The 15,782-nt window shown below is 44.8% G+C and overlaps 1 protein-coding gene across 1 annotated transcript; it reads left to right on the forward strand.

The window, feature by feature from the left end:
- The first annotated feature begins 11,849 nt into the window (after positions 1–11,849).
- On the forward strand, positions 11,850–15,782 carry RNF227 (ring finger protein 227). Its single transcript, XM_029581702.1, has 2 exons — positions 11,850–12,756; positions 14,936–15,782. The coding sequence occupies exons 1-2, from the start codon at positions 12,354–12,356 to the stop codon at positions 14,989–14,991; spliced, it is 459 nt and encodes a 152-aa protein (XP_029437562.1). The 5' UTR covers positions 11,850–12,353; the 3' UTR covers positions 14,992–15,782.

Here is a 15,782-nt window from a genome sequence, read left to right on the forward strand (position 1 = left end):
GAGGATATTGGGGAGATCCCAGAGATGGTTTTCAAGGGTGATGTTTCAGATGAACTAAACTAAATCACGGTGAACCTGGAAGATGTGATAGGCCAGGTTGACAAACTGAAGAGTAGCAAATCACCTGGACAGGATGGTATACACCCCAGGGTTCTGAAAGAACTTAAAAATGAAATTTCAGAACTATTACTATTAATTTGTAACATATCATTAAAATCATTCATTGTACCTGAAGATTGGAAGGTGGCCAATATAACCCCAATATTTAAAAAGGGCTCCAGGAGTGATCCAGGAAACTATAGACCGGTTAGCCTGACTTCAGTGCTGGGAAAATTAATGGAAACTATTCTAAAGATTAAAATCACAGAGCATATAGAAAGACATGAATTAATGGATCACAGCCAGCATGAATTTAACCAAAGGAAGACTTGCTTCACAAAGGGGTGAATAAGCGTGGACAAAGGTGAACCAGTATATGTGGTGTATTTGGATTTTCAGAAGGCGTTCAACAAAGTCTTTCATGAGAGGCTTCTAAGAAAACTAAAAAGTAATGGGATAAGAGGTGATATCCTTTTGTGGATTGCAAACTGGTTAAAAGACAGGGAGCAGAGAGTAGGATTAAATGGTCAGTTTTCACAGTGGAAAGAGGTAATCAGTGGAGTACCTCAGGGATCTGTACTTGGGCTGGTGCTTTTCAATATATTTATAAATGATCTGGAAAGGGGTACGATGAGTGAGGTGATCAAATTTGTGGATGACACAAAATTTATGCAGAGTAGTTAAATCACAAGCAGATTGTGATAAATTGCAGGAGGACCTTGTGAGGCTGGAAGATTGGGCATCCAAATGGCAGATGAATGGCAAGTGCAAAGTGATGCATGTAGGGAAAAATAACCCTTGCTGTAGTTACATGAAGTAGGTTACATATTAAGAATTATTACTCAGGAAAGAGATATAGGTATCAAAGTGGATAATACATTGAAATCTTCAGTGTGCTGCAGCAGTCAAAAATGCAAACAGAATGTTAGGAATTATTAGGAAGGGGATGGAAAATATAATGGTGGATGTCATAATGCCTCTGTATCGCTTCATGGTGAATACTGTGTGCAATTCTGGTCACCACATCTCAAAAAGGATATAGCTGCACTGGATAAAGTGCAGAGAAGGGCGACCAAAATGATAAGGGGCATGGAACGGCTGCCCTATGAGGTAAGGCTAAGGAAGTTAGGGCTGTTCAATTTGAAGAGACGACTGAGGCGGGATATGATAGAGGTCTACAAAATCATGAAAGGACTTGAACAGGTAAATGTAAATCAGTTATTTACTCTCTCAGACAATAGAAGGATTAGGGGGCACTCCATGAAGTTAGCAAGTAGCTCATTTAAAACAAATTGGAGAAAATTATTTTTCACCCAATGCATAATTAAGCTCTGGAACTCATTGTCAGAGGATGTGGTTATGGTAGTTAGTGAAACTGGATTTAAAAAAAGATTGGATAAGCTCCTAGAGGAGAAGTCCATAAACTGCCATTAATTAATAAGGAATAGTAGCTTGAGATCTATTTATTGTTTGGGTACTTGCCAGGTACTTGTGACTTGGATTGGCCACTGTTGGACTCAGGTTGCTAGGCTTGATGGACCCTTGGTCTGACCCAGTATAGCAATTCTCATGTTCTAATACCTGCCATATGTATGGAGGCTATTAATCCTGCCCTGTAGCACTCCTCTGCTTCTCCAGTACTGAGATCCCCGTGCTTGGCTCTGCCAATGCATCTCACTCCCGCTCTGCAGCAGCCCCCCTGCTGTTCCAGTACTGGGACCCACACTCATATCTGCCAATGCACCTCGCTCCTGATCTCGGTCTGATAATTTATGCAGAATTATTTCAGGCCAAGCTGCCCCAGCTGCTGATTCCAGCACCTTCCGTCTAACAACACTTCCTTGCCGTCCCACCACCCTTCCCAGATCCTTTCTGCTGTTCTGAACTGTACCAGGAAGTCCACAGAGACTTTCTGTAAATGTTTCTAAAATAAAAATTCCCCCGCAGGGAAAACAGGATTACAGCACAGGACAGACATTCTGGGCATTCCAGCGGGGTCAGAGATAAGAGTTAGTCAGAGCGTGCCAAGGTGGCAGCGGGCAAGGAGCTAGAAGTCAGTGATTGCTCCTGAGGCACAACAGACACAGAAGGAATCCTTTTATTTTTACCATGATGTATTATTTCGGCCTCACCAGGACAAATTGTCACGCCAATTAAAGTTTCCTGGCTCTGATTCCAAGGAACAGCACCGTGAAAGCAACAAAATCACGTTTGGTCTATAAGTGAACAGCAGTCCGCCGGTCGGCACATCTGTCTCATTCACACATGGAGAAAGCTCCCATGGTTATATAGGGGCAAGGGACTGAGCTCTTGCTGTATTATAGGGGCAGGGGCTGAGCTCTCCCTGTAAAGTAAGTGCAGGCACTGGGCATCCGCTATGCTAGTGGGGCCAGGGACCCATCTCCCACTGTATAATAGGGGTAAGGACTGAGCTCCACTGTATAATAAATGCAGGGACAAAGATACCAGAGATGTGCATTTCCCAAAGCTGATAATCTAAAGGTTTCCACAAAGGAGTGAGCAGGAAAGTCTGCGTAATCCTGGGGGAGAGAGGAGAGACCGCAGCAGAGCAGCGGAACATGCAGTATCCTGTCACCAGGCCAGAAATGAAACCTGACCGGGCCAACATATATCTGCACCAAAACCTGATACTGTTCTTCCCTAACCTGGAACTTTACTTAACTATTATTATTATTTTGTCATTTTTTACTTTTCTCTCCCAGTCCTCAGGACCCACCCGGGATATCCGTAATGAATATGCGTGAAACAGATTTGCATGCCCTTCCTGCATTGTATGCAAATCTGCCTCCTGTATATTCATTGTGGACGGGTGCGTCCGGAGGACTGGGTTGAGATTTGGGGTGCTGGATGAGTCGAAGGCTCTTCAGTAACGTTGGAAAGTCCTTAATTTCCCTCCCTTGACCCCTCCGCCGCACCCGGTCAGTCCCGTCTCCCACTGCCCCAGCTCTACAGCCCAAGAAACGGGAAGAGCATGGCAGGGAAATCCCTGTCCTGCGTGTGTCCGATTTCATGAACTAACGGCGGCTGAATGTGAAGGACCCGGAGAGAGGGAGGGAGAACCAAACTCAGAAAATTATTCCTCACAAGGAGAGAGGAATCGTTTCATCCATTCCTTACAGCAGGGTTGCAGCTCTGGTGCTTCTGCTCGCAAGTTTCAAACTTTTGCTTATTCAACCCCTTTTTGGATTTTTTTTTTTTTGGCACCAACCAATTCCAAATTTTTAGCTGAAAGAAACCTGTGCTGCTGTGCCACTCCAAGGACGAGCAAATCAGCCTTGCGCTAGGAGTGCCTCACCTGCTAAGAGCTAGTTATAGTTACCGCTAGAGCAGGGCTTCCCAAACCTGTGCTGGGAACCCCACAGCCAGTCGGGTTTTCAGGATATCCATAATGAATATGCATGAGATAAGTTTGCATATACTGAGGCTCCATGGTCGACGGATCGAAGACAGCGTGTGATGGTAAATGGAACCTACTCTGAGGAGAGAGTAGTGTGAAGTGGAGTGCCACAAGGATTGGTGTTGGGACCGGTTCTGTTCAATATCTGTGTGAGTGACATTGCAGAAGGGATAGAAGGTAAAGTTTGTCTATTTGCGGATGATACTAAGATCTGCAACAGAGAGGACATGCCTGAAGGAGTGGAAAGAATAAGTCGTGATTTAAGAAAGCTTGAACAGTGGTTGAAGATTTGGCAGCTGGGATTCAATGCCAAGAAGTGCAGAGCCGTGCATCTGGGGTGCAGCAATCCAAAAGAGCTGTATGTGATGGGCGGCGGGGGGGTGTGTGAAAGACTGATGTGCATGGACTGGAAGAGGGAACTTGGAGTGACAGTGTCTGACGATCTGAAGGCAGCGAAGCAATGTGACAAGGCGATAGCTAAAGCCAGAATGCTGGGCTGCATAGAGGAATAACCAGTAAGAAAAAGGAGGTGGTGATGCCCTTGTGCAGGTCCTTGGTGAGGCCTCACCTGGAGTACTGTGTTCAGTTCTGGAGCCCATATCTCATAAGGAATAGAGTCAGGATGGAGGAGGTCTAGAGAAGGGCGACTACAATGGAATAGGGCCGCCTGTATCAGAAGACTTATACGGAGAGGCTGAAGGATCTAAGTATGTATACCCTAGAGGAAAGGAGATGCAGGGGAGATATGATACAGACTTTCAGATACCTGAAAGGTTTTAGTGATGCACAATCAATAACAAACCTTTTCCACTGGGGTCACAAAATCAAACTCCAGGGGTGACGACTCAGAACCAACATCAGGAAATATTTCTTCACAGAGAGGGTGGTGGATGCCTGGAATGCCCTCTACCACACACACATGCAAACTGCACGCTGCACACGTATACACACACAAGCACAATTACATAGGAGCATGAAGGGTAACTTTGGAACCCAATGCCTCTAGAGATCAGATAGTAAAGAGATCTCAAAACCTTTAAGAAAAGTTTAAAAACATGGCTTTTTAAACAAGCATTTTATAAAGAGACTGGAGAATGAAAATATACAGGAATAGGCAGAAGGACACCAGCACACAGCACTATTCTAAGAATGTGCATTTTAATAATCTATGAACCCTACCTCACAATAAACGTAATTGTAAACACTATAAATATGATTTTTACCCATGAACCGTACCTTACAGGTACACTTGGTCATGACCTACTTCACTAAACAATTGTCTTTTATTGTAACTGAACCTTTTGTGGCACCTGTTAGAATGCACTATAGTACGCATCCACCTACATTAATTTATGTGCCTACATGTAAACCGTTGCGATGGTATATAACAGCGATGGTATAGAAAAGAATTTAAATAAATAAATAACTGATTGATTTCCACAGTGCTACGTGTCAGGAATACAGGGGCTCATTGGGTTTACCAGCAGAGATGACGACAGTTCTGAGATCCAGAATAAGTGGGAATCGGCCAGATGTGAAGGCTTTTCCCAACAGGAAGGAACCAAGCTGGATCTGATACCGCTGGCACAAGCTAAGCCTTCAAGAATTTCTTTGTGTGCACAAGCAATTTTAGAAACCATCTGAGCTTTGCTTTGTCCCAAACCACGATGCAGCATCCAGCTATGAGAACAGCAGCCCTATGGATGAGTACCCTTTACCACTCACTGAGGAGGGATACGGACTCCAAATTATTCTACCCCAGGGCCCGTTGACTCACTTCCTAACGCTTGTCGAGACAAAAACTCATTCTTATAGCAAACTTGGCAGCAGAGATTACTCAAGGTGTAGCCAGGGCAGCACCAACAAAGTAGAATTCCTGTAACAGCGGGAAGTCAGCCAGGAGACGGCTGCAGCAGGCACAAGGTGCAACCCTCAGTTCCTTTTGCACCCTGAATTTTACTGGCATCTCCTCTGATATTTCAAACCCCTGTGCTCACTGCATTTTGCTGGAGTCTCTCCTGGTGTTTTCAGCCCCTAGTGCTCTCTGCATTTTGCTGGAGTCTTCTCCAGCATTTTCAACTATGATCTTTGCACTGGTATTTTTCTTCACTTTACAGGATGTGAGCACAATGGACTGAGAATGTGTAGAAGCTCAGGATAAGAGACAACTAACACTTCTCAGAAGCTACGGGCTTGTGTTTGATAGTGGCTGCTCACCCCATTCACCCCTCTCTGGGGGGAAAAAAATCACATCCCACAAAAACAAAATTGACTGCATCCAGTCATGTCATACTGGGTCAGACCAAGGGTCCATCAAACCCAGCATCCTGTTTCCAACAGTGGCCAATCCAGGCCATAGGAACCTGGCAAGTATCCAAAAACTAAGTCTATTCCATGTTACCGTTGCTGCTAATAGCGGTGATTATTATTATCTAAGTCAACTTAATTAATAGCAGGTAATGGACTTCTCCTCCAAAAACGTATCCAAACCTTTTTTAAACCCAGCTACACTAACTGCACTAACCACATCCTCTGGCAACAAATTCCAGTTTAATTGTGCGTTGAGTGAAAAAGAACTTTCTCCGATTAGTTTTAAATGTGCCCCATGCTAACTTCATGGAGTGCCCCCTAGTCTTTCTATTATTTGAAAGAGTAAAAAACCGATTCACATCTACCCATTCTAGACCTCTCATGATTTTAAACACCTCTATCATATCCCCCCTCAGCAGTCTCTTCTCCAGGCTGAAAAGTCCTAACCTCTTTAGTCTTTCCTCATAGGGGAGCTGTTCCATTCCCTTTATCATTTTGGTCGCCCTTCTCTGTACCTTCTCCATCACAATTATATCCTTTTTGAGATGCGGCAACCAGAATTGTACACAGTATTCAAAGTGCGGTCTCACCAAGGAGCGATACAGAGGCATTATGACATTTTCCGTTTTATTCACCATTCCCTTTCTAATAATTCCCAACATTGTTTGCTTTTTTGACTGCCGCAGCACACTGAACCGACGATTTCAATGTGTTATCCACTATGACACCTAGATCTCCTTCTTGGGTGGTAGCACCTAATATGGAACCTAACATTGTGTAACTATAGCATGGGTTATTTTTCCCTATATGCATCACCTTGCACTTGTCCACACTAAAGACAGAGAGAAGCAAGAGAAAGAAGAATTAGGAATCACAGGGGAAAAATTGTCTCTTGGCAATTGTTCTTCTGTCTCCAAATCATGTAGAACTCGAGTTCCCGTCTCTCCAAGCACTTGTAATCCTGTGCTCCCTGAGGCACAGAGCACAGTCCATCAGTCAGTACTCAATAACCTGGTGTGAGATGAACTGGAAAAAGAACACAACCTGCACTTCAGATGCCAGTTTCACTCCGCAGCAGCTGTGCAAGAAAATGAACAAACACTAAATAACAAGTTTCATCTAAGACCAAAGAAATCTGTTTCCTGGTCTGTGCATAGGTGTATATCTGAAAGAAGCCCCATCCATCAGAGACCTCATGTCTCCTCTGAAAACCTGGTGGATAGGACACCAAATAAAATTGATATTAGGGGTACACAAACAGACATAGCGATCTCATACGCCTTCTTTGTCTTTGGAAAGCAGACTAATAAAAAGAATTTGAGCGATAAACAGGGTGAGCAGACATGAACCAAGCAGCACTTGGGGGCAAGCAGCAATACATGGGCAGCACTTGTAGGATTCATTTGTGTTCAGGGGCGGGGACAGAGTAAGCAATGGAGATGTTTTTCATTTTCTCCTTGCCCAGGCATGGCTTAGCAGGTGCAGGAAGCACAACCATGTATGGGCACACAAACCCAGGGTGAGGTCAGAGCTGGAGATCTGGCACTGAGCCCGTGCCGTAAGCATAGCGGTGAGTCACCGGGCTGGAGAGAGAAACCCCCACCCCCTCTGCCAGGTTCCTGTGGCTCTACACTGAGAGCCCTGTGCCTCTGCACGTCTGCTCAATTTTACTACAACACAGACAATAACAATCCGAGGGGTTTTCAGAAGTGATGAGTGGATCCGGTTCCCTACACTTGTTTGTGCTAAAACAGCTCTCTACAGCTGGTGGGAGCTATGCTGGGCCAGAGGAGGGAGTGCCTGCTTTCAAATTAATATGTTTCCACCAATTCACAGATCTCTTACTCATGCTGGGAAGGAAAGCCGGAGAGGCTGGATGCCTCAGCAGAAGGGGCAACAGGCTCCAAATTTAATAAACTGGAAAGATTAGAGGCTTGCTAGTCCAACCGCATGAGACAAAGTCGCAGAAAGAAGTGTGATGTAAAACCACACACAAACCACACTGGATTTTGTGGTGGCCCAGAGGCACTACCATGAAGCGGGAGATTTGAATTTGATTCCCAAGCATATAAACTTGTGTTCCTCAGGACAGCCAAGGATGGGGATGGTACTGAGGTAGTGTCCATAGCCCCACAGTCGGTAGGTGGAAGTCCTAGCCAATATATAATGACAGCACCCAGTGCTGTGTACCAGGTTTCTGGAGGGAGTCACAGTCTGTGGCATCTTGAGGACTCTCTCTGAGATGCATGGACTAGATGGAGCGGGGGAGGGTTTTAACAGAATGTGGTTACAAATTGGGAGAAATCCTTGGGTAGTTATGCATAAAGTTTCATAGCATCATAATTTTAGTTTCTGAGTTATATTCTGCATTTCGTAACTGGTCAGCCACTTCAAAGAGAATCTTTCAGGTATTGTACTTTAATTTTCCTGTCTCCAGGAGGCTTACAATCTACATTTGTGCCTAAGGCATTGGAGGGTGAAGTGACTTGTCCAAGGTCACAAGTAGGGTTGCCAACTGGCTGCAGATTTTCAGGAGAGGTTTTACTCCCCTGCATGCAGGTCTTGATTATCTTAGGGAATGCAATAGGTAAACCAGAATAAGTCCCAGCTTGCAATGGGGTAAAACCAGGACTGGATCAACCTCTCCTGAAAATCTGGAGCCAGTTAACAACCCTAGTCACAAGGCGTGTCAACAGGATTTGAACATTGGCTTTCCTGGTTCTCAGCCTGCTGCTCTAACATTTTTTTTCTGGTTTAGCAGTTTTCACTTTCTCCTGCTTGTTCTGACTTCTGAATCAAAACCAGTCTTGGCTTTGATTTGTAATATGGAAAGGCAATAAAAATGTGTCTTGTATACTACACAGGGCCAAAGAGCCTGCACTTTTAGGGCTGGATGGCTCAGGCTGGGGATGGGCACAGGGATACAGAGCCTGTCACCTCTAGGAGTGGATGGTTCGGGAAATGGGTACAGAGACACAGCCTGTCACCTCTAGGACTGGATAAAATTATTTATTTTCATACTCTGTGACTGCACAGAACAAAAATATCTGTTGGTTTGAACTGTGGTTTTCCTTTCACATGAGGTCATTGGATGAATGACTGTTAACAGCACTGCAGGCAAACATTGCACTGCAGAGTTCAGGAGGGCACCTGGCTGAGGAATAGAGATGTCTGCAATCTCGAAACTCTTGAAATAGCGGAAAAAACAAATATGAAAAAATTCCTCTGTTGTATAGCTACATTCCCTGCAATAGCTCATTGGTATCAGTCAGCTGACAGAGATGAGGGCAATCGCGTGTATACAGCTGATGGACCTGATGAATCAGCAGTGAGGGGGTCTTTTAGGTAGTGGGAAGAAGGAATCACTTTCTCAAGGAGGGGAGAGAGAAGGTTATGGAGGGAGTCACATTCAGCTGTGAGGCAGGTGGTTAAAGACACAGGAGGGTCTGTCTGTGGAGCTTTGCACAGTCCCACTCTCCATGACCTGCAGTCCTCCTGGCTCTGGATCAAATAATCCTATTTATACAAGTTCACAACCCCATTAACTTCTGGACTAACAGCTCAGGCATTCACTTCAGGGCAATTAACCTGGTTTGGGTCCCTGTTCCTATCACGTTAATCTTTTTCTACAGTCCCTTTTGTGTCTTTTAAGATCCATCCCATAACTGAGTAGAAGTGTAGCCAAGTCACTGTTTAGGGCAGAAGGCTGAGAACCAGGGAAAAGAGGGCTCAATTCCTGCTTTTCCTATTGTCTTGGAAAAGTCACTTCACCTTCCATTGGCTATGGTACAAACTTGGTGCTCTGAGGAAGGGAATTACGTAGGGTATGACTCCAAAACTCACTTTGCAGAAATTTAACCCTCAGAATTGCCAATTCAGGTGCGAATCAGATGCTACATTGAGCTTTGTGCTAATCCCTGGCTCACTTTCCTCAATATCCTTAAAGTGACACTGCTAACATCATTTTTGCTCTGGTGCTGTCACCATGACATCACAGTTGCTGCATCCCATTACCCCACAAATGCCATCAACATAGGCTTTCTGCATCTATTGGTTTGTTTTGGTATTACAAATAACATCATGCACACCCTGGCATCCTATTGTTCCACACTGACTACAACAATGGTTCTCAACCTAATCCTCTGGGACACATCCAGCCAGTCAGGTTTTTAAGATCAGCATAAGACTGATTTACTTACAATGGAAACAGTACATACAAATCTATCTCATGCATATTTATTGCAGATAGCCTGAAAACCGGACGTGTGTGTGTGTGTGTCCTGAGGACTGGGTTGAGAACTCCTTGGGTATCAAATGCACACCCCTTATCCTACAATTCTTCCACGCTGGCTATGTTAATCACATAAAGTGCATGGAGAAGCTTTGCAGTCCTGGCTCTGAAAATTAAGATCTCCTGGATTACAGGGGGCACAACCTAGGATGAGGAGAGACCAGTGAAAGATTTGTGACTGCAGCACTGGGAGACCTGTGATGCCTACTTCAATGGCATCTCTGCAGCAGGAGGCACAACTTGGGTGGAGGAGAGACCAGTGAAAGAATTGTGACTGTAGTGCCGATGCTGCCTGCCCTTCCTCCTGTGAATGAATCTTCCTGTCATTACTGGGAGACCTGCGGGGCCTACTTCAACAGTGTTCCTGTGGTGTGCCAAAGCTGCACACCAAAGGGATACCAGGGATCACGATCCCTGGTTACATTTATGGAGAAGAAAAGGAAGGGTAAGGTCCACGTTTCCTTTCCTTTGGTCCTATGTGGCAACTTGTTGCTCCTATGGGTAAAAAGGATGAGTCTACATTTTGTTCTGGAGCCTCCATTGGCCCAAGCTCAGCTTTACCACTATTGCACCCTCTAATGATAGGGGATACTGAAGATTCCTTGTTGAGCATGTAGGGTGTGACTATCAGTTCTAATGTTAATTGAGCGATTAAGGTTCCTTTACCATCTCCAATCCATCACCCAATTGAATCATCTGATGAATTTGTGGAGCCTAGCAATATGTCTTTAGTGGGTGATCTCCAAAATGGAAAGAACACACAACTGAGAAAAATTCACAGAAGAAACTAAGTTGAAATTTCAAGATCATGTATTTCATTTATGTTTTTTTGAGAGTATCGTATCTGTATTGAAATATCAAAAATCCTATATACCGTTGTGAACTAGGGATTCTCATATGGAATGATGGTATATAAAACACTCAAATAAATAAATAAAGTGGTAACAGCGCAAGCTTTATAAACTTCTCATGTTAGTCTAATAGGGTTCAAAAAAGGTTTGGATAAGTTCTTGGAGAAGTCCATTAACTGCTATTAATCAAGTTTACTTAGGGAATAGCCACTGTTATTAATTGCATCAGTAGCATGGGATCTTCTTAGTGTTTGGGTAATTGCCAGGTTCTTGTTGGCCTGGTTTTGGCCTCTGTTGGAAACAGGATGCTGGGCTTGATGGACCCTTGGTTTGACCCAGCATGGCAATTTCTTATGTTCTTAGGTTAGAGAATATTGAAAATTTTCAGAGGGAAGAATTTACACTTTTAAAATTTCTCAATGACTAGATTTATCAGTGAGTGAGATGTTAAAAAAAATTGGGTGTGATATTTTGGGTTTTTCTAACAAAAAGTTACCAGCGATATCCAAGATCTATTATTGATCAATTTTTTTTTTAGAAGTTGTGGAAAACAAGTGCCATGAACATTATGTCTCCAAGAGGAGGAATATTAATCCGGAAGGTGGGATGGACCAGTAATCCCTTAATTTGACAATATTCCTACTGTCCTTTTGTGCTGAATGTGATAAGATTTATTTCAGAAATATTTTAATAAGGATTTCCAGTTTTATGGTCAAAAAGTACAAGTTTTTCCTGATGTTTTTATTTAACTCAGTGTCTAAGAAAAACTTTGAGACAAAGTTTTCACCCTTGGTGCAACTTTCTTTCACATATTTGTTACCATATTGTTTTATGGAGGGGCGGATAGCAAATGCTTTTAAATAAATAAATCTTATAAAAAATAATTTGTATTCTCTGCCCCCTTCAGGATAGGTGCAAAATGGTAGTTATTAATTTCAAGCGTTCTCTTCTTATACTTGTTGTTGGAATTAAGTTTATTTCATTTTTTCTTCTTTAACCAGCAGCTTGCTCACTAATGTGGACTGGTTGATGTAATTGTTTTTTCCTGTTCAGAATATTCTCTTTCTTCGTTAGTTTTATATATCAGCAACATGGTTTTCTATTTTAGTTCATTTGATGTACATTTAGTAAAGGCTTAATTGAAAAAAAAAATCTCTTGGCTGGCAGCCTGGGGGTCACCAAGTGCTGACCCTCTTCCGGACATCTTCAGAAGGGGTGCACGCGCCTCTGCTCCAAACGACTTTAGGAGCGGTCCGGCCTCCGCTTCGGACCCCGCCCAGGGGTGGTGTGAGCGGGGCGGTCCCGCCCACGGCCGTTTCCAGCAGAGGAGGAAGCCGTGTATAAAATAACGAAGGCGAGATGTGCGGCCTCACTGCAACCAGCGATGGCGGGAGAGGAGCCCGAATGTCCCGTCTGCTACCGGCCCTTCAACCGCTGCAGCCGCGCGCCCCGCCGCCTCACGCGCTGCCCCTGCCCGCACGCCCTCTGCACACGCTGCCTGCGCGAGCTGGCGGCCCACTGCGCCGCGCAGGCGCAGGGGTCGGCGGCGGTCGCGTGTCCCTTCTGCCGAGCGCCCGCGCCTCTGCCCCCCGGCGGCGTGACGTCGCTGCCGCTGGACCTCGAGCTCTGGGAGCGGCTGGGAGCCGAGCTTAAGGACGAGGATGAGGCTGAGGATGGGGACAAAGACAAGCGAGAGCGCCCGCTCCCGAAGCGGAGTATATGGCGGGCGGCGCGTAAGATGCTGATAAAAGCCCTCAGCGCGCCTGCGCGCTCGACCCGTCGCCCAGGTAACTATCAACAGCCAGCGGCGCGTGCCGCGAGAAGCTTTGGGCGGGGGATTGCAGCCGTCGCGTGCTACTGTTGCTGCAGCAACTGGGGAATCAAAACAAAAAAAGGGCGGGAGCCAGCCGTCTGCGGCCTGTCACCTGCTTTGTGTCTCGAGCCTTTGTGTAGCGAGGGGGCGGGAAACTGGTGGGGTTATTGTATTTATTTATTTGTAATCCGCCTTTTGAACAGGAAACTTGCTCAAAGCGGTTAACGGTGCTTTTGAAATAGCAACATATGAGCGAAGGCCATTTAGGAGGTCAAGTCATTGAATTCTTAGGGTGTGAGGGTTATTTTGAAGGTTACCTCATTGTAAATGTGGGTGATATTCTATGGGATAAATCATTGAATTCGGAGATATTCATTGCATGGGATGGGGTTGAGGTAACTGGGATTATCCTAGAGGTTGATCTAAGGGTGCCTCTGGGTTATTATAGATGTCAGTTATATCCTAGGGCAGGGATGGAGAACTGTAGTCCTGGAGTGCCACGAACAGGCCGGGTTTGCAGGATATCTACAATGAACGTGCATGAGACAGATTTGCATGCACTGCCTCCATTGTATGCAAATCTATCTTATGCATATTCATTGTGGATATCCTGAAAACCTGGCCTGTTTGTGGCACTAGAGGACTGGAGGTCACTATCCCTGTCCTAGGGGCAGCTGACACTGCTGCTCCTTGGACAAGTCATTTCACCCTCCATTGCCTCAGGTACAACTTAGATTGGAAATACCGTGGGACAGGGAAAATACTGTACCGGTGAAAAGGCATGAGCTATATATATTTATATGGTTAGGTTTAAAGGTTGAGCAATTGTATCGTATGGGGGGGATATAGAAACAGAATATGATGGCAGATAAAGACCATAGGAGCCATCCACATCTCCTGTTCTGCTTTAGTCCCTTTTTCTCCCTCCGAGATATTCTGTGCTTGTCCCAAGCTTTCTTGAATTCTCACACTGCCTTCGTCTCCACTATATCCACAGGGAGGCTGTTCCTTTCATCCACTGTCCTCTCCATAAAGAAATGTCCTTAGATTATTCCGCAGGCTACCCCATTCACCCTCATCCCATTCACCCTCATTCCAGAACCTCCTTTCCATTGAAAGAGGCCTGTCTCCTCTGCATTTATTCCTTGGAGGTATTTAAATGTCTATCATATCTCCTCTTTCCCTCCTTTCCGCCAGGAAAGACAGAGGCAGTTCTTCTCAATCCTATCCTCAGGACCCCCATGGCCAATCAAAATGCATGAGATAAATCTGGATACATTAGAGACCTGCTGTATGGACATTCATCTCATGTATATTTATTGTGGATATCTTGAAAACCTAGCTGGCTGTGGGTTCCAGAAAAGCTTGAAAAGCCCTGAATGAGGGGTTATTATAGACTAGAAGCTGAATCATTTTATCCTTGGAAGTGGGGGTTACTTAAGAGATAGATCTATCATTGGAGGGGGAGAAATTTGTGGTGGTTATTCTCAGGAGTGCGGTAACCAACTCTAGTCCTCGACGGCCTCTGACCAATCAGGTTTTCAGGGTAACCCCATTAAATATTCACGAGGGATATCCTGAAACCCTGGCTAGTTACAGTCCCTTGAGGACAATTTATTTATTTTATATTCCACTTTTCACAGAGCTTCAAAGTAGATTACATTCAGGTACTGTAGGTATTTCCCTTTCCCCTATCCCCAGAGGGCTTACAATCTAAGTTTGTACCTGAGGTAATGGAGGGTAAAGTAACTTGCCAAAGGGAGCAACAGCAGGACTTGAACCCTAGTTTCCTGATTTATAGCCCACTGCTCTATCCACTAGGCTACTCTCCAGCACGAGGGAGAATGGTACCCCACAATCCCCCAATCAATTGAAGCAAATCCTGGGTGGCACATCACATACTCAAACCTATGCCAGCTCCATAGTTGCCTAACCCTGATCTATTGAATCCAGACGGGAGCACCCATTGCATTCCTGGAAGGGTGGATAGGAAGTTGTGGAATTAGGCTTGAGGTTGAATCAGCCTATCGCTGGCGGGGCTGTGGGGTTATTTTAGGAGTTTAGCCCTGGTATTTCCAGCAATCCTTTGTCTTAGCTTGTTTGCCTGCATACTTTTGTGCTGACAGCATACTTCTGTTTTTTCTTTTCACAAGCCATTGATCATGAAGAGCTTCGAGACCTGGCGCTGATGAACTGTTACATTATGTAAGAGCAGGAAGTGGCTCACCTATGGACACTGAGCATCCCTGAGGGGGCCCCAAGCCTTGTGGTCTGATAAAACCTCATCGAAACTCTGCTTATCTAGGAGGGACACTGCTCACCACAGCTGGGGTTAGGTGCTTGTTCCAGACTTTGATATGTGCCGCACTCTTGCCAGGATCCTGGGCTGGGTGCTGTTTCAGATCTCTTTTCACAGCATATCATTCCTGGGGCAGCGAGCCTGCTCAGCTGCACTGCTGGACTACCCCTCTTTGCAGCTTGCTTTCAATTATGGACTGATGTTGTGACCTGTGGTTATGAACTATCCATGAGACTATTTGCATAGTGTTATAAATAAGAATGAGGTTCATTTTCATTTTGTGCTGATTCAGAAAACCTTGACCCGGAGTTTTGACCTCTTTTGTCAGACCATTGGTGATGTACCTTATTTTCTCTGTATGTATTTCCTCTATCAGTCCTTTTTATTTGCCACAGAGCAGCCTGGCTGATGTGCATTTGATGGGCTGAATCTCAGAATGCCACATAATCACAATACATGAGACTAATCCTGGTTCTCTAAGCCCCATCCATGCTGTCTTCTGAGATCACAGGTCACGCTGTAGTATGTGTCAGTCTTTCATTGCTGTACGCATTTAATATCATATTTCAAGAACAGTATTACCTTCTACATTTCTGTGAAATGATAGAAAACTTACTGAATTTAATATTAACTGTAATGTTTATTTATCTCATAGCTGGCTGATTATGAATCCTTTTGAAAATAAAGTGTTAAAACTTGAA

Source organism: Rhinatrema bivittatum, chromosome 16 (assembly GCF_901001135.1).
Source record: "Rhinatrema bivittatum chromosome 16, aRhiBiv1.1, whole genome shotgun sequence".
Lineage (NCBI taxonomy): Eukaryota > Metazoa > Chordata > Amphibia > Gymnophiona > Rhinatrematidae > Rhinatrema > Rhinatrema bivittatum.

Coding starts and splice junctions, on each gene's coding strand:
- RNF227 (XM_029581702.1), top strand. CDS start 12,354: ATGGCGGGAGAGGAGCCCGAATGTCCCGTCTGCTACCGGCCCTTCAAC. Junction 12,757..14,935: donor GCGCTCGACCCGTCGCCCAG/GTAACTATCAAC, acceptor TCTTTTCACAAG/CCATTGATCATGAAGAGCTT.